The sequence below is a fragment of the Lytechinus pictus genome, chromosome 5 (genome assembly GCF_037042905.1).
Source record: "Lytechinus pictus isolate F3 Inbred chromosome 5, Lp3.0, whole genome shotgun sequence".
NCBI lineage: Eukaryota > Metazoa > Echinodermata > Echinoidea > Temnopleuroida > Toxopneustidae > Lytechinus > Lytechinus pictus.
Window position 1 is genome coordinate 5,205,807 of NC_087249.1, and position 21,777 is coordinate 5,227,583.

The following is a 21,777-nucleotide window of genomic DNA, read 5'->3' on the forward strand; positions in this document are numbered from 1 at the left end:
CATTATTTGTGTATTTTATGTCCTTTGAGTTTGAAAACAAAGAGGAGCATACTGAATTGTCAAGAAAACAGTACTGTCGGCCTATAATGTATGAATATAGATCTACCTCATATTCTAGAAAACATTTTGAAGAAACATGTAATGTAGATGTTGACGTTGCTGGCTTTCCATAGTTGTGATTGATTGGATCAATCGTAACTCTTTGTAAGATGGGGCCCTGTAACCAAACATGTGTTTTCTATGGGAGAAGATGAAAAAATCACTGATGAGCTATTTTTATAATGTTTTCTTACTTTGAGAATACAAAGACTTTGAAAATAAGTTTTTGGTTAAATTTTTAAATTTTATCATCTTTCTATGACCATGTGAAGGATGTTGCAATGTTCTGAGCGTATGAAATTACTTTCTGATGTGTATGATGCGCGTGTTCGGTAATACAAGCCAGGTCGGTGGACAATATCACTCACTATGTCGACCAGCCTTGTATTACCAAACGTGCTCTATTACACATCAGAAATTCAATACGCTTTTAACTTTGCAACATCTTTTCAAAGGTAATTTCAATATTACGTTTAAGAAAGATGATGAAAAAGGTCCAAAACAAATTTTTTCTCAAAACAACAAAACATGGTGAAAAAAAGCTGATCAGTGGTTTATTTTATTTTTTTCCATTTCTTCCCACAAAACTCACACGTTAGCTTGGTAATACAATACCATTTTTAAGTGACCAAAATATTTCACATGTGAAGAGGGGACAGGGTGCGATCAGAAGGTAAAAAAGAAAATTGATCTGGGCAAAAATGTTATATCTGTATTTACCTGTAGTCCTGTAGACTAGATCTAGTCTATTTGTGTGTTCATGGTGGATGTTTGATGAAGTTTGACATGATTGGATATTATGAAAAGTGTTTGGTAATAAGATCCAAAAACATACAGTATGGTAATTAACTTACTATAATCTAAATCATTATAAGATTTCTAAAATTCTGGAACTTCAAACTTGTTTTGGAGACTAATTTTGTCTGGAGAAAAAAAAATTGGATTTGGAATGTGCTTTATGGTTGTGAAGAGGAATAATTGAAATTACCTTCAGAATAACAAAAATGTGATATTTTATGAAATATTCCAATTTATGACCACAAAAAAGAAGAATGAAATCAGACAGATTTTCAGCTTTTTCTGCCTTAGGCTGTATGGGACACACACAAATCCAAATCAAATGGGTGCCGAGAGCTGTTATTCTTGATGGCTGCCAAAAACTTGTCCACAGAGTGCCAGATAGTAAATTTGACACTTTCTGATAGTATGATTTCTTTTTAATTTGAAAATCAGATCACAGTGTAAAATTGTTCCCAACAGAAATTCAATTTTAGTAAACGCAATGGGAAATTGCAATCTCAACACACACAAAAAATGAGGGTTTGCTATTTATCTCGTAATCCTCATTTCTAATGATGCTATTACCTTGTCCTTAGCATCAACAGAAGTCTCAGAATTTCTCTTTTCATACATCTTCTTGATCTTAAATACGAGCTGAAAATCAATTCAGATCACATTTTTCTTGCAGGCTTAGTTTGCCCTGTCGTGCCGTTTCCCAATCAGCCTGTTTTATGCTGACACTTTCCAGTGTGGCTCCAGACGTTTGAACTTTTTTTTTTCCTTTTTCGCTTGAGCTAGAATAGCCCCGTCTGGATAGTACTTAGCAAGTAGGATTTTTCATTAATGGTGCATGCAATTATGTATGATATCACATCAGGATATACAGATGAATATAGGATTAAATGTAGATATCTGGTTGTAATGTTGTGGTTGATTACTTCTACTAGATTTAGCCTGTTCCATGACTATGGTTAATTTAAACTTGAATGTGCATCTCGAATTAGCGGTCTCTCATTCACACCAAAATTTGTCAAGCCATTTTTTTAACTTTCCAATGACATTGCCTTTACAGTTTCTTGAGGTAGATCGTTCCACTCTTTTACAGCTTGTTGAGTAGAAATTTTGCTCATGGTCTCATGCAGCTATGTCGCATAACATTAGAAACTCACATTTGTGTGATCTGCAGTGCACATGACTAACGTGAGTTATTAAAATCACCTGTTGACACCAGTTGTGCTGGATGGCATGGCATGTGAGAGTGCATGTATTTTGAGCAGATCGAGTAATCTCAGTCTCAGATAGATGTTTAACGTTAGGTTGCTAACTTACTAGTAGATCAGACTAACATTATCTTCCTAATGTCAGGGTATATGTTGAATTGGCCACCATAACTGAAAGTTTCTGGATCTATTTCATGAAACTGGGACATACTTATGTCAGAGTCAAGTATCACCGATTGTCTCACATGAGTTTTAGGTCACTGTCAAAGGTCATTAAGGGTCAATGAGTGTTGACCATGTGGGGATACTAGTTTATGGATGTAGTTCATGAAACAAGGGTAAATATCACTGATCGTCTTGGATGAGTCTTAGGTCACATGATCACAGTCAAAGGTCATTTAGGTTCAATGAATTAATCTAATTATCATATGAATTGTGTTTTTTGTGAATAATAATTTTTTTTTGTAATTATTCATATTAGTTGTTTTCAAAATTGGCTCTGCTGCTATAATGAATTGCATAATGCAGGTAAAACTGCCAGAGGCATTCCTCTTGTTTTTCTTGATGTAACCTCCTTGATTCTTTCTTTGCACCCATATCTAGATCAATGTTTACTGGAACCCAAGCTACCATGACTTAGCCATGTCGACGTTCCCACCTGCTCATTTTCCTGCCCCTATTACTAGTGGTAGCAGAGGATGTAAGCCATTTGAAGCTTTTGGATGTGTTCATGCGTACGATGTTAGGCAAGGAAAGGGAGGTTCTCTAGAGCAATACTTTCAGTACAACATCACTGATGAAGCTGCACAGAAGCTGATGCCTGCAGGGGCCTGTGTACCTTTCTTGCCACCAAATGAAGGTTTGTTATTATTATTCCAGGGAATAACTTTGCTTACCAATTTGATAAGCATTTTTGGTAATAAGAGAAAAGCTCTCAGCTAAGTTCTGTCATGTCCTGTGTAAAAATCTGCTACACAAAAGGATTTTTGTGTAGTGCTCTTTAAAGAAATGTTGAGTGAATTGCAATAGGATACATGTACCAGGAAAATTATTCACTGTATTTAACTTCAAGGGTGAGTTATTATCTCATCTCTTGGGAAAAGAAATGAAATATGTCATGATCATTCAAGCATTCCTTGAAGTGCTTCATTGATCACAGAAAGTTCTGAAATATGCATTATTGCATGAAATGATTCATAATCATTCATTCATGACTGATCACTTTTTGGAATTAGGTACAAAACAGAGGACATATTTCCTTTTTTATTTGTTTTATTCATTTTGATAGGAAATTGAATATGAAAAATTAATCTAATTGGTCATTGAAGCAACAGCAGTCAGATATCTATTCGTCTACAATTGTTTGCAAAATGCAGAATACCAATTAAAATACTAAGAATTGCATATCAAATGAAAGCATAAAATTTCATGTATCAGAAAATATAAATGAAGTCATGATCTTTGAAGCATTGCACACTGCGCTTCAATGATCACAGCTAGGACTAAACATGCATTATGGCATATAGTGATACAGAATCATTCATTTTTGACTGATCACTAGGTGCAAACAAAGGCTTTTCTCTTTCATATGATATATAATTTATTATATTTTATGATAGCTAAGTTAGGATTTTTCGGGGGGTCCAGCATAGCCCATCTCAGTTTACAATTTATATAAAGTTTACTTTAATTCCACTGTCATTAGGCAAATATTGTCAGATTAAAGGGGAAGTTCACCCTGAAGAAAAGTTTGTTGTAAAAATAGCCAAAAAATAATAAAATATATTGGAGAATGTTTGAGGAAAATCTGTAAAAAAAAATTTATTACAATTTTAAGTTCTGGATTTGTGATGTCATAAACGATCAGGTGCCTCATATGTTGTATAATTTAAAATGCATTAATTTCATTTTTTTAGTGGTTCCTGATGGCCTATCTTTGTTTTCTTTTTATGATAGAGTGTGAAATGATTTGTCTATTGATATACAAAAGTTACAGTAAAAACCATTTTCAATTTTCTTAGAAAATGAAATTTCATTGATTTTTTACCATTCACTATTTAGGAATCCTGCTCGCATATGACGTCACAAATCAAATAATCAAAATTATAATAACTTTTATATTCTCTGATGGATTTATCTCAAACCTTCGGCAATATTTTAATGATTTTTTTCTGCTATTTTTACAATAAACTTTTTGTCAGGGTGAACTTCCCCTTTAATGTTGATTTCAAAGTTTAGACTAATCATTTACAAAATAACTCGCAATTCACAATTTCCCATGATTTTTATTTACTTATTTCGTACGTATGATTTTTTAATCATATACCTTTTCATTCCTACAGTTGTGTAAATTTGACAAGATTTCATTGTCCAATCCAGGTTCATCTGTTGCAGTTGTAAATTATGAAGATTACATTAGGAGTGGATTGCTAAAGAAGCAGCTTGGTATGAATATAGAACAACAGGTTAGTCAACCAAAAGTTCATAGGAACATTGTATGCTCCACTTGGAGTGGATAATGTGCATAGATTGTCGAGCCATAAAAAAGGTGTGCTTTAAAAATGTTGGATGGGTGAGTCTTCTCAGGAGCATGTAAGGATCTGTAAAGTACTTTTGTTGGAATTCTCCACAGGGAGTGTATTATGTCTCTTGAATGTGGAGCTTAAAAAACTATTTTGTTGGAGTTTCGAACAATAGTAGGTTACTTTGTTTCATGAAACCTCTTCAGTATTTATGATAAAGATATTGATTATACCAAATGATTCATTCAAATATTGCATTTTCTTCTCATTTAAGAACAAAATTAATTTTCTTACAGCTTCAAAACTCAAAGTAATTTGAATTTGGTGAATGAGTTTACAACTGGCACTCCAGAGAAGCTTGGCTCTAGTTAACCTTAGTCTGCAAGCACAGACCCTTGATTTTCACATTTTGCATAGTCCATAACATGTCATAATGCATAGTCTGAAGGAGCAAGACTAGATTCACTATGCACATAGGCTGGCTCTACTTATATGACAGAGATAGAGTTTGGCATGTAGTCTTTACTCAAGACATGGTATAATTCGTTAAAGTATAAAATCTGAGTCTGTGCTTACAGACTAACTAAAGCTAGGGTTAACTAAACCATGGATATCAGAATACCTCATAATAAATACACAATTTGTTCACTGGTTATACTCTGATCTAAGTTATTTTATCATTCAGTTATATCCTCCTTTAACATGATATCAGAGGTGTACTGTAATAGTTTTTGTCTCACCTGCATAGCAGAGAGAGACTATAGGCGCCGCTTTTCCGACGGCGGCGGCGGCGTCAACACCAAATCTTAACCTGAGGTTAAGTTTTTGAAATGACAGCATAACTTAGAAAGTATATGGACCTAGTTCATGAAACTTGGCCATAAGGTTAATCAAGTATTACTGAACATCCTGCCTGAGTTTCATGTCACATGACCAAGGTCAAAGGTCATTTAGGGTCAATGAACTTAGACCATGTTGGGGGAATCAACATCAAAATCTTAACCTAAGGTTAAGTTTTTGAAATGTCATCATAACTTAGAAAATATATGGACCTAGTTCATGAAACTTATACATAAGGTTAATCAAGTATCACTGAACATCCTGCATGAGTTTCACATCACATGACCAAGGTCAAAGGTCATTTAGGGTCAATGAACTTTGGCCGAATTGGGGGTATCTGTTGAATTACCATCATAACTTTGAAAGTTTATGGATCTGATTCATGAAACTTGGACATAATAGTAATCAAGTATTACTGAACATCCTGTGCAAGTTTCAGGTCACATGATCAAGGTCAAAGGTCATTTAGGGTCAATGAACTTTGGCCAAATTGGGGTATTTGTTGAATTACAGCCATAAATTTGAAAGTGTGTTGGTCTAGTTCATAAAACTTGGACATAATAGTAATCAAGTATCACTGAACATCCTGTGCGAGTTTCAGGTCACATGATCAAGGTCAAAGGTCATGTAAGGTCAAAGAACTTTGGCCACGTTAGGGGTATTTGTTGAATTGCCATCATATCTCTATAAGTGTATTGGTCTAGTTCATAAAACGTGGAAATAAGGGTAACCAAGTATCACTGAACATCTTGTGCGAGTTATAGTAGTTTTCAAAATCAGCACTGCTGCTATATTGAATCGCGTGATGCAGGTGAGACGGCCAGAGGCATTCCACTTGTTACTTTTTAGCATTTACTTAATTGTCTGGTCTGATACTAGTAGTTACCATAGTAATAGTCAAAGACCAGTGTTCCTCAACCAATTAAAAACAAGGATATCACTGAAATTATCCAAGCTTACTAATTAGTCGTTGTTTACAACTTTCATGACACACCCTCCTTGTGGGTAAATGTGAAACTTCTAAGAAGTAATATTATTTCATTTCGAGTTCTGCATAATGCTAGGAATAATAAAATCATACTTATGCTTTGCGGCAAGCCCTGTGGTCGGAGTAAAGTAAAAATAGGCTTCAAGTCGTAGTGGGTGATGACGTCATTACGATATGGATTTGAATTTGCTTTTATTCCTACAGGGAGCCTCGAACTGGACTGAATTTCTGCTTTCAGTAGTCCTACCACTATTCTGATGTATGATAGCTAAGACTTTATAGGTTGGAATGTTCATGTCATATGTTATTATAATTTATTTGAAATTCAGATCACAATGAATCGCAGTGTGCGCCGGGCTTAAGTTACAGGCGAATTTATGATCGACGGGTGACCCTCTTATAGGAACTAAATCAACACCTATGAAAACCTCTGTGTGTACATTTACTACAAGAAAGGGTCATTAGACGTTCATAAAGTCATTCATAACTTGTGAACAGCTTTAAAAATACCCACCAGGATCCCTTTTTTTTCTAAATACATGTCTGTTAGTGCTTGGTAATATTTTGATATCAAAATTCTGGATATTGAAAAATATTGAATATTAAATAATGGTTTCATGATTATGTTGATATGCTCAAAATATTGCTGATTATGAAAAGTTAATCACTTATTGACCACAAATACTGCTCTGTATTTCTTTAAACCAACTCAGAAGTTTGTAAGTTAGCACCCAAATGTCCGCTTTTCATGGACAAGCACAGACGGAAGTTTTTACTTTCATTTCCTCCTCCCCTAATCTCGTGGAAATTGCAGCTCATAATGAATTCTCAGACTCGGTGATATATTTTGATATCAGAGATATTTTGCTGGTGATAATCGACTAACATTGAAGTAAAATATTTCTTTCTTTTACTTATTTATTTTTGTATCAGGTTGAAGGGTTGTTTGCTAATCATCCAGATATGGCGTTTGGACCATTCCATGATGTACTATCAAATGATGAATGGGAGCAGATCAGGAAACTTGTAAGTACCAGAGCCCCCCATTTCATAAAGCTTAGTAATTGATCATTGGATCAACTTTTGCCATTGATGATACACAAATAATGAATGAAGTGAATTGTAGTAATCGAACACTGCATGTATTAATGTAGAATTCAGACCTTTATAATAGATCTGATTTCAACTGCAGCTGATAGGAATCAAATTGATTGAGAATCTAATTTGAAACCCAAAATCAAGCCACCAATCATGTCTAAGGCCTCTGCATACCTTGGGCCGTATTCTGAAGTCAGGTTTAACTTAGACCATGGTCTAACTCTTTGCTAAAATTATCAGCGTTTGCTCTGTGAATTTTACTCTAGTTATTTAGATATTGTATAATTATACTGTATAATCATTTTCAGCTGGAGTACCCTGTTAATTGTTCATCCAGCAACATCAATTTGCACATCCTAAATTTTTTTTTCTATTCCATTTCAGCATGTACCAACCACCAAAGAACATAAAAATAACCTAGGTAAGACCAGGAATATCCTAGAAGCTGTATCATCCGTAGGGGTTGGGCATTCAATGGTGCAACAGCTGCTTGGTGAGGAAACACATCTACAAATTGAAAGAATGGTGAGATGATCTATTGACTTCCTCTTATACTACTCGTTATTTAAAAAAGGTTATTATATGACCCATGAAATTATTTTTTTATACTAATTTTGTTATTGCTGTACAATTGAAGGTGTTTTAACTCTCAAGTCCAGTGATCATGTTGCAAGCAATCATTTGTGTATATTTCTGACATTTTTTCACCCATCTTACTTTATTCAGTATCACAACGAGTTATATTACGGAGGTTGTCTATCGTTTCAACCTTTTAAGTCAACTACAGAGGGCAGCAGTGGACTATTGTTTTATCCCAGTGGGCCAGCATTAGATACTGCCAGTATCCTTTTTGTCTCACATGCATAGCAGAGTGAGACTATAGGCGCCGCTTTTCCGACGGCGGCGGCGTCAACATCAAACCTTAACTGAAGGTTAAGTTTTTGAAATGACAGCATAACTTCGAAATTTTATGGACCTAGTTCATGAAACTTGGACATAAGGCCAATCAAGTATTACTGAACATCCTGCCTGAGTTTCAGGTCACATGACCAATGTCAAAAGTCATTGAGGGTCAATGAACTTGAACCATGTTGGGGGAGTCAATATTGAAATCTTATCCTAAGGTTAAGTTTTTGAAATGTCATAACTTAGAAAGTATATGAATCTAGTTCATGAAACTTGGCCATAAGGGTAATCAAATATTGCTGAACATCCTGCCTGAGTTTCAAGTCACATGACCAAGATCAAAGGTCATTTGTGGATCTGATTCATAAAACTTGGACATTTAAGAGTAATCAAGTATCACTGAACATCCTGTGCGAGTTTCAGATCACATGACCGAGGTCATAAGGTCAATGAACTTTGGCTATGTTGGGAGTATTTGTTGAATTACCATCATAACTTTGAAAGTTTATGGATCTGATTCACAAAACTTGAACATAAGAGTAATCAGGTCTCACTGAACATCCTGTGCGAGTTTCAGGCCACATGACCAAGGTCAAAGGTCATTTAAGGTCAATGAACTTTGGCCAAGTTGGGGGTATTTGTTGAATTACCATCGTAACTTTGAAAGTTTGTGGATCTAATTCATAAAACTTGGACATTTAAGAGTAATCAAGTATCACTGAACATCCTGTGCGAGTTTCAGATCACATGACCGAGGTCATAAGGTCAATAAACTTTGGCTATGTTGGGGGTATTTGTTGAAATACCATTATAACTTTGAAAGTGTATGGATCTGATTCATAAAACTTGTACATAAGAGTAATCAAGTATCACTAAATATGCTGCCTAAGTTTCAAGTCACATGACCAAGGTCAAAGGTCATTTAGGGTCAATGAACTTTGGCCAAGTTGGGAGTATTTGAATTCCATCATAACTTTGAAAGTTTATGGATCTGATTCACAAAACTTGAACATAAGAGTAATCAAGTCTCACTGAACATCCTGTGTGAGTTTCAGGTCACATGACCGAGGTCATAAGGTCAATGAACTTTGGCTATGTTTGAGATAGTTATTAAATTGCTGTCATAACTTTCAAAGTTTATGGATATAATTTATGAATTGTGGACATAGGGTTAATTTAGTATCACTGACCACGTATGTTCATCACCCATAGGCTATGTATCAACCCAGCGGAGTTCGCCATTAAAGGCCTTTGCACAGTTTCAACGTTGGGGTTGTGATACTTTTCAATAAAGAAAATGTGTGTCGTACCCATGACAACATGTATTTTTGCTGGAATTTCCAGGAATTTAAAGTGGATGTGGTGTGATCAAACTATGAAAATTTATAACCCATATGTCAATGGTCATATCATGACTTTAGTTAAGAATATTGTGCACAAATAAAGGCAGATCAGCCTAATTTCATATCATTGTCTAATACGGAATAGATCGAGTGTGGGAGACGGGGGTAAATAATTTCAACATTTTATTCTCTTTATTCTACCAAGTTCTCAATTTTTTTAATACTTTCTTTCTATAGTATATCATTTTGTTGTTATTTTATTGTATATTTGTGTTGAGTTTGACAACTCTCCAGTTTTTTTTAATGTGTAAGCTAGATAAATAGTCAGTGGATCTTGGGGCTATATGGCAATTGAAATCAAGTACGTCAAGTGGCGAAATTCATCTGATCGGGGGGGGGGGTGCAATATACTATTATTGAGCTGAAAATTTAAAAAAATGGTGCCCCCCTCCATAAAGAGCTGTTAGTAGACGGGGATATATAAAACGTGTGTGAAGGGGGTGGGGGTCAAAGCAACATATTGAGCTGAAAATTCAACAATAATATTTAAGGGTAACCCATCCCCCCCTCATCAAGAGCTATCAGTAGACAGGGGCGGATCCAGCCTTTGTCAATAGGGGGGGCCAAATTTTTTCAGCCACATTTTCCCGATCGGCCGCTCGAAGTTGATTTTTGTTTGTATCTTTGAAGGGGTAGTCTTATAATAGTCATTTCTAAGCTTTATTCTTATAAATCAACATAAATATATAATAATCTCATAAGCCTTATTTAAATAGTGCTAGTGCAAAGAGCGAGCTATTTTTTTTTCAAGTATTTTGTCCTAAAATTTAAATATTCTGGGCGCAATGTTTGTGATCCTAAACCAGATGTGTATCCACCAACTAAATAATTACTGCGAGCGCGAAGCGCGAACAGAAAATTGTAATATATGTTTTTATCTGATCAAAAAGGGATCTGTTAACGGCTGCTTGCAGTTAGCCATGAAGACCTTACATTTTTCAACAATCAGATAATGCGAGCGAAGTATGGAAATTCTAAGCACTTTTTGTAATCGTGATAAGGATAAGTATATAACTAAACAATTGATGCGAGCGCGAAGCGCATGCAGAAAAAAATCGAGATTTACACCTAAAAATGGGACACTCTGTTCATTTTTTGTAAATCATTAAAATGATAATTAGAAAACTTTCTACATTAATAATGCGAGCACAAAGCGCGAGCAGAAAATGTTTGATATATTGGATGATTTAAATAGAGAACAAGCTGCGTATCTGAATAAACATGCGCAACCTAGAATCTTGGCATTCTAAATACCTTTTTTTTTATCATGAAAATCAATAAAGCGAGCGCGAAGCGTGAGCTTGAAATATTTGATATTCCGATCTAAAAAAGGGACAATTTAAGCTCTGTATTTCAAGAACTTTGTAGGAAAATTGTGAGGTGGATATGGATCACAGTTTAAAATAAGCTGCTTTGTTTCAATATTATTCCTTTGAGCTTTGACATAGGACCGGGACATCCTAAGAACATTATGTCATCAAATGAAAGTGATGACTATCTTCCTATTTCTCTTCCTAAGCGCGAAATAGAACTTGTCGATATTCCATTCTGAAAAAAAGGACATAGTGATTATTAAATTAATATCTTATTTATTAATGTAATTAGCCTATTTAATGAGAGCGCGAAATCTGTTAATATTATGGCTTGAAAACTGGACATTTCAAGCACTTTTGTAATTATGATGCACGAGTTAATATATTTTCAACAATCAATGCGAGCTCAAATCGCAAGCCGAAATTTTTGTTTAACTGTCATGAAATGGAGATTTTAAATAGTTTGTTATAGAATTAATATTGAGATATATTTACATAATACACTAGGTTTATATGAAAGAGAGGGGAAAGGAACACCCCCTCTCCCGATCCGGTTGAGACAACATTATACCTTCAACTTTCTTCTTTCTTTTTTTTTAATATATTTCTTGTACATACCATCTCAAGATCTTATTTATTTTTAATACTAATTCCTATTGATTTTTTTAGTGTAAACAGATTTTACCTTTTATAATTATAATAATTCTATACGTGTTGAGGGTCGACCCCACTGGAAATAAGCTTTCGAACTATTCTGTTAAAGATTACTGACTTTTATTTTTTAATTAATTTCATTTATTTATTCATTTATTTATTTATTCATCTATTCATTTATGCATTTATTCATTTATTTATTCATTAATTCTTATTCATTTTTTTTTTTTGGGGGGGAGGGGTCCTTTCAATCATCATACAATAATCGTTCCGAATCCTCCTTCATTTAGGTTATGTAATTGAAATACTAAAATATTAAATTAAGAGGAAAGGAAGACAAAGTAATTTTACAGCTAGAACTAGTAAACTATATTCATTTGCGAAAAAAGGTATTTCTTTTTTATCTTAAGACCGTTCCAGGGACATTCATAATGTAGTTTATAGTCAAAGAAATAAATTGTGTCAGGAACTCGTTGGCTGCAGTAAATAAATATTGTTTTTAAAAGTGGATAACCGTGATTAATAAAGTATCATATCCATCTTCATTACGTCAAACCCCCGTTTGGAGAAAGACCACAGTTCAGATTGCAAACTGCGGTTCTATACCCCGATTTTCGTTTGAAAATCTCAATATCATTTCCAAGCCCAGGGGGCCGTTTCATAAAGCTGTTCGTAAGTTAAGAGCGACTTTAAGAACGACTGGTGATGTACCATTTGCCAATGGTGTGTACCATTTACCGCAAGACGGGATCACCAGTCGCTCTTAACTTACAAACAGCTTTATGAAACACCCGCCTGATCAACTCCCTTTGGCCAGGTAATCCCCGTTGTCTCAATTTCACCTCCACAGGCCATTGAATGAGCGTCGAGCCAAGGACGAAACAATAAACAACAGCTGTGCTATTACGTAAGACTTCTCTGCCTGTAGTAGGACCTTCAGAATTAAATTATTGTATTCGATATTTAATCACGTTTTCAAAGGCATATTGTATTCAGAAATCCAATGTTAGTCCATTTTCAATTTTGAACGAAGAAAATCGACCTCGAAATAAGGAAAGTAAGTAAATAAAATGACGGCATGCTTTGCAGGGACCGCGCTCGGGCTGTTGTGTTATCTTCGGACCGAGGTCAAGAAACAGGTGTTTTGATACTTGAATTGCTTGCTTGGGGCAGTGGGTTTGTCGTACTTGGAGAAGAGAATTTATTGAGGGAAATTGGGGTATAGTGTTCTCAAATGGAGGTTTTCATCATGTTTAGTCGAAGTGCCAGGAATGAGCTCTTTGGTGTAAAAACTGCTTGCAAACCAATTCTGCACATTAAAGAATAAACGCTGACTAAACAAAATAAAATTATAAACTGATTGAAATTGTCATTGCATACAATGACATGTTCAAATGAAATTGGAATCATGCAGTATTTTGTTTGTTATACACAAAGAAAACTCAGACCATGACACCCAGCATGATTTTTGCATACAATATGATTCTATAACATATATTTACATCAGGACAATTTATATAATTATAGACGCACATATATATATATTTATAATATTATTGTAATAGATATGCGCTATGTATTCAGTCAATGTGAGTATGTTACATATGCAATCTTGACCTAAATTTGCCTTTAATCTCGAAAATGAAATCATTTATGTGTCAGATACATTCCGAGCATTTTCCAAAATCATTAAACCATTAATTTCACAGATTTAGTTTCAAAATTAAGCACTAATGTGCGAAGTGATCATTACAAGGGGAAAAGGTACGTGGAAAATACCACCTTACACCAGTATGGGACTAGATTTCCGTCCCCGCAGACACGGCGATCAGCCCGTGTGCGCACGCTAAAATTTATCATTCTGCGGCGCGGGCTAGGAATGAATTTGATTTTTCTCCCAATTACGAAACTCATCGTGGAAAAGGTTATCCAACATGCATTGATAAACTCGTAAAATTTATCGTCATGTATCATTTACACACAAAAAATAGAATATAACCCTTCTTTCGGAGAACTATTAGTAAGTTGTTCGAATCTAATGATTTTCTTTTAAAAATATAACAAAAATTTACCTGATTTCAAATGCCTGTCATTTCCTAAAAAAAACTGGAATCAATAATCCACCACCGTTATCAGTTATGAAAAATTCTAGGAAATGTACTAAGATGCTTTTGAAGAAAATTAAAATTTAAGGAGATTCGAAAATAAGGATTTTGCAATGCTATATCAAATTTCTGTTATATTTTCATCAATTTTGGGATTGCATCGAAATGACTGATAATTCGAAGTCTTACCCACACTTGCTTTTAAATTTGGTATATGTTGGTACACTGATAGTCAACGTAAATGATAAACATTCATAGCCTCACTAAAACTTAATGATTCCATTGTTTTTAGGATTTTAATGTCGCAGACATTTTAGAGAGTGAGCAAAGTGATGCTCACGAACGTCGCTAACAATACGGCGAGGCGAGAAGGCCTTTCAATGGCGCGCTCCGCTGAGTTGAGGCCGTGAACATACGTGTGACAAGTCTTAGGTCACATGATCAAAGTCAAATGTCATTTATTGTCAATGAACTTAGTATTGTGTGTTCTGTCAGTTGCTAAATCTTTCCAAGAGAACACTTTCAGACAGAAATAAATTTGACAACATTAGAACATGAAGTGTCTGAACAATTAGTAGATGTGAGCCAAGTGAACATTCTAAGTTTGTTGGCTATATTCAAGTGTTCTAATAGATAAAACATCAAGTGCTGTCTACCTGGGCGTAAAAATATTGAATTTGGAAAGGATATATTTTGGACAGATTTTGCGCCCAATATTTGTTTAATAATAATATTACTTGCTTGTATTGCACTTCACACTTACTTTTTCAGAAGTGCTCTATAGTAATGCAGCATCTTAAGCCAAACAGCACATTTTGGGGGTCATATTATTGCATATTTTTTGTTATTTTCCAAACTTTTATCATGAGAAATATAATAACTAAACTTGAATACCCTTTTCTGTTTTTGCTCTCTAATGTGCATGCCATATTCCAGACATTTCCATAACTGCACATATTTCATCAGATATTCATGTTCTAGAATCTGAGTCCATTCCTTGCTTCAAACCATCTTCATCTTTGAAATGTCAGTTCCCTGTGGCTGGCTGTGTCAGGCAAATAGACACCCACAGATCATCTTTGAAAAGTGAGTTTACACAGCATTAATAATCATTTCAATACCCACACACCCACATGGACCCCTACGAAATCAGCATTTGCTGATAGGGTGTTCCATCCCACGAGTGGTAAATAAATAAAATCAATCAATAAATAAATAAGTAGATAAAAAGAAAAACTTTTGCAAAGTCAGCTTTATGTAACTCAAAAAGTCTGACTAGTTGAAGAAAAACAAGTCCTGATTATGTCGATAAGTTTCCTAAGACAAACAAAATAATTCACCCTACAAAAGCATCCTACTCTATGTGAATTTTCAATTCACATACACTCCCTCTCTATCTCTCCCCCTTTCTCTTCCTATCTTTATATCTCTTGCTCTCTTTCTCCAGCTCTGTATTTTCTTTCGTTGTATATCTGTATACATTTTTACTTTGCCATACCCCATGATGTGAATGATAGTATAAATAACTCAACTCACTATTTATCCATCCCTCTCTTCCTTTTTGACAGAAGAGATTTTTGCATGCATCCGAGCTGACTACCATGCCTATGTTGTGAAATGCAAGAGGAAAGAGAATCTGAAATGCGAACTGATACATGACGTGACATCACAGTACAGGCTAACATCAGTTTCTCTCAGGTACATGTAATTTCATGAAAAGGGTGTATTGACAAATTTGCCTTTGCCCAACGATCTGTCCCTGAATGGAATAAACTTCCTCATCAAGTAGTGAATGCAGTTTCACTTGACAGCTTCCAAAAGCTCCTGCAAATCTCGAAAATACCCCTCACTCCTCATAACGTGCATCCATGTTTAATTTCATCTTCGAGATAACAGTAGATGATGATGGTGATGATGATGATGATATAGTCAATGGGAAGTGTGTTTGCAAGTCGTGTGTTGATGCTGAAATTTACACAACCTTCCATCCATGAATTTTGGTTGCAACACTCTGCATGTCGGATGCTTCACTTTACCTCCGGTGCTTAAAAATTGAGATGCCATGAAATGCTTGTTCTTACAATGAGAAGGCACTATGGCAAGGATTTTGATGTGCTCACATTGGTGTGCATCACAATGGCTATGTGCTTTTGATATCTGGGTTCTCCTCACAGCTTCATAATTCAAGGGTAGGATTTATTGTCAGAAACATGATTGTGTGAGTTGATGAATGGTGCACCCTATATCATCTATACATGGAAGCTTCAGTGTAACATTATATTGATACAATCATCTTTCCCAAGCCCTTGTCAGGAGATTTACTTAAAAGCACTGTGCGTGGTAATATGCTACCAATTCAGTAATAAAGCCTTTCATTTTATTTTTCCTTTTCTCCTTTTCAGCCCTCACATAGAAGGGGAGTTACTGTTTTCAAATGAAAGAGGACAAGTCAACCACATAGACCTGACAAAAAAGTGAGTTACCATTTTAATTTGAACAAATAATGTTTTGAGCTCTATTTGATGGTCTACTCATTTTTTGTAGCTAAGCGACGAAGGAGCCATCATTCCATGTATTGCAATAATCAACACTATTATGAGAAGCAAAATATATTAGTATTAAAGCATATATGACGTCAACTTTGTAGGCATAAGCATATATGATAATAAATTTGAAGGCATAAACATAGAGAATATCAAATGTACATTCATGTAGAATATCAACATTGTAGGCATAGGATATGAACTTTATAGTAGAAGGAAGAAAAAAGAGCTGTAGGGAGCAAGATAAGAAAATAATAGAGTTCTATATAGCTGAGCATTTATATAAACACAATCTATATAAGATGAGCTTTTTACTTCTTTAACGGTATAATGTATGAAAAATAGAAATCAACATGCACCCTGTTATTCAAGGTTTTTTCAGAGTATCCTTGAGCACTCAAAAGATTGGATTTGACCAATCACTATCCTCACCATCACCATCGTTAGAACTATCATTATTTGTATTTTCAGAGTAACTGGAAGTTGTGCTGTGTCACCATCGAGGAGTTTTACCCCAGCATATGCACACTTTACAGGTCACCCTCGTCTTGCCTTCGTTCATACCAAAGATCAGGCCTATCAACTGGATTTTAGGGTAAGAAACCTCCAGTTTGACTCTTAATTTTCATTGCTTCGATCTATTTCTACAATCATTCAATTCTCAATTCAATTAAAATTATATCTAGCCTAAAATCAAATAAAAGTGCAGGATTTGATAACATTGATAACAACCTTTTACTAAAAACTATGAATTATATAATTGACCCTCTTATTTATATATTCAATTTGTCATTATCATCGGGAAATATTCCAAAATCAATGAAAATTTCTAAGATAATACCAGTCTTCAAAAAAGGTGATAGTTCTTTAGCAAGTAATTACAGACCGATTTCATTGCTTACAAACTTATCTAAAATTCTTGAAAAATTGGTTCACATACGAACCATATGTTTTTTTAAAAAGCACAACATCCTATCCGATACTCAATTTGGTTTCCGGGAAAAGAGTAGCACTTCCCACGCAATACTTTCTTTGGTTCAAACAGTTGCCAAAGCTTATGACAAGTCTTCGAATACGATTGGTTTGTTTTTAGATTTTTCAAAAGCATTCGATACAGTTGATCATAACATTCTCCTTTATAAACTTTCTCATTATGGAATAAGAGGGGAACCACTAAAGTGGTTCAAGAATTATCTAACCGGGCGTTCACAGTTCGTTTCACTTGATTGTAATATTTCTGAACGTAAACCTGTCCTTTGTGGAGTTCCACAGGGCAGCATTCTTGGCCCACTTTTGTTCATTACTTATATAAATGATATTGATATGTCATCTAGATTGCTCCAATTTATACTTTTCGCTGATGACTCTAATATATTTCTGTCGCACCCCGACTCAGAGCAATTGACGCAAATATTCAATGACGAACTAAAAAATGTGTCTTATTGGATAACAGCTAACAAACTCTCTCTTAACCTAGAAAAAACTAGCTACATGCTATTTAGCAACAAGATTACGAGTGTACCAAAAGATGTAATTTTAAATGATATTGTCATTCAAAGAGTGCGATCTACTAAATTTTTGGGACTGATCATTGACGACAATCTTTCTTGGAAAGCACATATTGATAATATTTGTAAAATCATTGCTCGCAACATCGGTGTCATTAGAAAATTAAGTTACTTCTTACCCCATTATATTTTGTTATCATTGTATTCAACGTTAATTTTACCTTACTTGAATTACGGAGTTGTTGCGTGGGGTAATGCAGCGAATTATCAAATTAATAGACTTTTTATTTTACAAAAAAGAGTGATTCGTATTATTAGTCATGCAGAATTCAGGGCACATACAAATATTCTTTTTTTGAGAAATAAAGTCTTGAAGATTAAAGATTTATATTCTTTTCAACTCGGACAGTTAATGTTCAAGTTTATCAATAAACAATTACCGTTACCTTTTAATAATATGTTTATAAAAAATGATACAATTCATAAACACTTCACTCGCCAGGCGAGTTCCTTTCATTTACCTCTGAATAGAACATCGTTTGCACAGAAGACATTTGTTTTTACTGGTCCAAAATTATGGAATTCTTTTTCAAAGGATATTATACAATGTAATTCAATACACAATTTCAAAGGAAAACTTAAAAAATATCTTCTGAATTCATATTAGCTTATCGTTTTTTCCCAAAGTAATGTAATTCAGAACTTAATATGTAAATGTGTTTATTAATTTCTCTTTGTATATATGTTTAATCGTTTTATGATTTCTGTATACAGTGTATACTGAATCATTTATTTTTATTATTATTTAATTTAATTTTTATTTTTTTAATTTTTTTTATTCATTATATATATATATACATTGTTTATTTCTTTATTTTATCTTATTTTTAATTCATAAAATTTACTTATAAAAGGGGGCCTTCACCCTACAAGCTCTGCTTTTTAGTTGGTCTCCTTCCCTTTCGATTTCATGGTATTATTGTATTATAAAAAATGATTTAAATGTTATATTTTGTAAATATGTATATTGAACTATCATTGTAAATGTAAAAAGATTGAAAGAGAAAATAAATGAATTGAATTGAAAAAAAAAAATTGAATTGAATGTCATGACAGTTTGTAAATCCTGGGCCCCATTGCATAAAAGTTACTAGTATAGTAACTTTGCCATTCAATGGTAACTACCATGGTAACAATGCTCATCAGCCAATCAAAATCAAGGATTCAATGAAAGTTACCATTGGATGACAAAGTTACTATAATGGTAACTTTTATGCGACATTGCCCAGGTAGGGTATCTAACTGGTGAAGTGCAGCCATTTAGATGGCGGAACGTGAAGCAAACAGCATTCATCACTGCGATTTTCATTTTCTTGATTTTCCCGTAATATCCAAATCAAGTGAAATTTAACAGTTAAAAAAATTGTAATTTCTTCAGAACGATCATTGTCTTAAAAAAAACAAAAAACTTAAATGGTGAATGAAGAGACTAAGGATGCATGTCAGTATGTAAGACAAGAAAAGAGAATTTTCATCATGAAATTCTTCTTTAACCCATATGTTTAAACAGTTGAGGCCAAAAGTTTACATACACCCATGGAATTCAGTGAAATTTGTTTGCTTGCCAATCATCGTAAAATTTACTATATCTTCAGAAATTTAAATAATACCATGACGAAGTTCTCTTCATTTCATTTATTTCATTTTCAAGTTGATATCAAATGAAAGAGCGTATTAAGCTCTTTCACATGATTGGGATGACGTTGGGATTAAATTGTATTTTAGGTGGAATTTTGTGTGAAAAAAAGTAATATTCGTGCCAAATGTATTCTATTGTCTGTTATTACATGTATATTTTCAAACATGTTTTCACAGAAATTTGTAAATGTCAGATCTATGGTTTATATTATATTTTCTATCATGATATGTCACCACTAAACAAAAAAAGTGTAATCGGAAATGTTTGTGTTGAGCAGTAACTAACACAAGTATGAATGTTTTGTCAAGTTTTATCTTTAATTTGTCTAAAATATGAAGATTTTTTGGGGGAAAATGACACCTAAGTATTTTTCAGCTCCTGATGACAAAATAATGTAATGAAGGGGCATGACGTACTCATTTGTTTGATATCAAATTTGTCATGATAGCTCAAATATTTTATAAGATACAATAAATTTTATGTTTGGCAAGTGTCAACTTTTCTTTGAATTTCCTGAGTGTATGTAAACTTTTGGCCTCAACTGTATATTTTTATGTTTATAAGATATGTAATAGTTCATTTCCAAATATAACTCTTTTTGTCTGAATGATTGTTTATTACTTTCAAGTTACCCAACCAAATGGATAATCAGAAGATACCTCTCTTTCAACTTCCAAGCAGCTGTTTACCCACTGACCAGTACTTTTGTGTAGCTATGCAACACCCTAGCAACCCATTCTACCATTATCTTGCCACTCAGCATTATCTCTGTCTCATGGATGAACGGTTTCCACAACATTCGGTAAGATGGAGATCGATGACAGTTGATGATAAATAATAATAGTCTTATGCATCTCTATTCTTGTGGAATTGAAGAAAAGAATGGGGAAAAGGCTGTATGAAAATAGAATATTAGATACACATTTCCAACGTCATAGAGTATGACATATAGAATTGACTTTTTAAATTTCAATATGTTGCCTCATCCACAAGTACACGTTGCTTTTTAAAGGTCCTGGGCCCCGTTGCATAAAACTTTTGCCGGAGTTTTTTACGGCAAAAAATCAGGAAACTACGGCAAAAAAAAAATTGCCGGAGTTTTCCATTGCATAAAACTTTGCCGGAGTTTTTTACGGCAAAACTTTAAAAAAACTCCGGCAAATCAAGTGGGTTTTTGCCGTAGCTCCTGTACCAACGGCAAAGTCCTAAAAACTCCGGCAAAACTATTTCAAGGCAGCTGCTCAGGATCTGTCCCAAGTACCATATACAGTATTCACCTGTCTACGGCTTCAAGAATAATTAGAAGGGTGACATAAGCCTTGTATAGGCTACGCAATAAGGTAATTACAGAAAATTTCATATAATGTAGTAAAAATAGGGCCTAGGAAGATCTAGATTCTAAGTGAAGTGGGGGGAATAATAGTTGGTGGTTTCATTTTTTTAAATTTATCAACCCTGTGACAGCTCAATAATAAAAATCTTCTAAGATAGAATCTAGTTCTAGTTTAAGTAAATCTATATGATTATAGTGTTTTTGAAAAGTTATGCTGTGAATAGAGCGATGCAGTTGGACTAAACACTTTAAATTACTCAAAACATAAGGCTTTAAAGTTGAACTTGAACTTAGGCAGTCTGCTCTTTTTCTTTGCTACCGTGAATATCGCCAGAGCCTCCGGCTGGCGAGTTGGCCGCTGGTTCAACCTCTATGCGATATGCAACGATGTGTTGTTGGAGTACCTCCTAAGCCGCCTCAATTTTTGCTGTTTTTTACCATTTAACCATCTTTGTAAATCCAAATATGTACAAGTTCTACGAGACATACCAAGAAATACTACCCTAAATCAACTGAAATACTCAGAAGTATGAGCTAACTTTATTTTAACGATTGAACAGACTTGTACTGCAAGTTCAATTTTACGAGGAAAACTTGAATAGCAGTCGATGCGGCCCAGTCCCACACTTGCAAAAATAAGTTGGAACTTCAAAGTAAGATTAGGACGCGCTCATTGGACATCTTAATTTCTCACCTTTGCCAGTCTCATTTTTCTTTAACAGGTCATAAAAACTGGGTGATGATTGAGAAGGAGGGGCATGCCGGA

General features: G+C 34.3%; 1 protein-coding gene across 3 annotated transcripts in view; it reads left to right on the forward strand.

The window, feature by feature from the left end:
- LOC129262526 (uncharacterized) overlaps positions 1 to 21,777 on the forward strand; it is a 44,085-nt gene that overhangs the window by 2,350 nt on the left and 19,958 nt on the right. For all 3 annotated transcript variants that reach the window (XR_010293595.1, XM_064099683.1, XM_064099684.1), the window contains exons 2-11: positions 2,703 to 2,958; positions 4,479 to 4,564; positions 7,383 to 7,475; positions 7,932 to 8,072; positions 8,274 to 8,388; positions 14,895 to 15,014; positions 15,497 to 15,626; positions 16,331 to 16,402; positions 16,943 to 17,066; positions 20,307 to 20,480. Coding sequence is in view for 2 of the 3 variants with exons in the window: in XM_064099683.1 (XP_063955753.1) it covers positions 2,742 to 2,958; positions 4,479 to 4,564; positions 7,383 to 7,475; positions 7,932 to 8,072; positions 8,274 to 8,388; positions 14,895 to 15,014; positions 15,497 to 15,626; positions 16,331 to 16,402; positions 16,943 to 17,066; positions 20,307 to 20,480 (1,272 nt within the window). In the remaining variant the exon portion in view is untranslated. The remainder of the gene's footprint in view (positions 1 to 2,702; positions 2,959 to 4,478; positions 4,565 to 7,382; positions 7,476 to 7,931; positions 8,073 to 8,273; positions 8,389 to 14,894; positions 15,015 to 15,496; positions 15,627 to 16,330; positions 16,403 to 16,942; positions 17,067 to 20,306; positions 20,481 to 21,777) is intronic.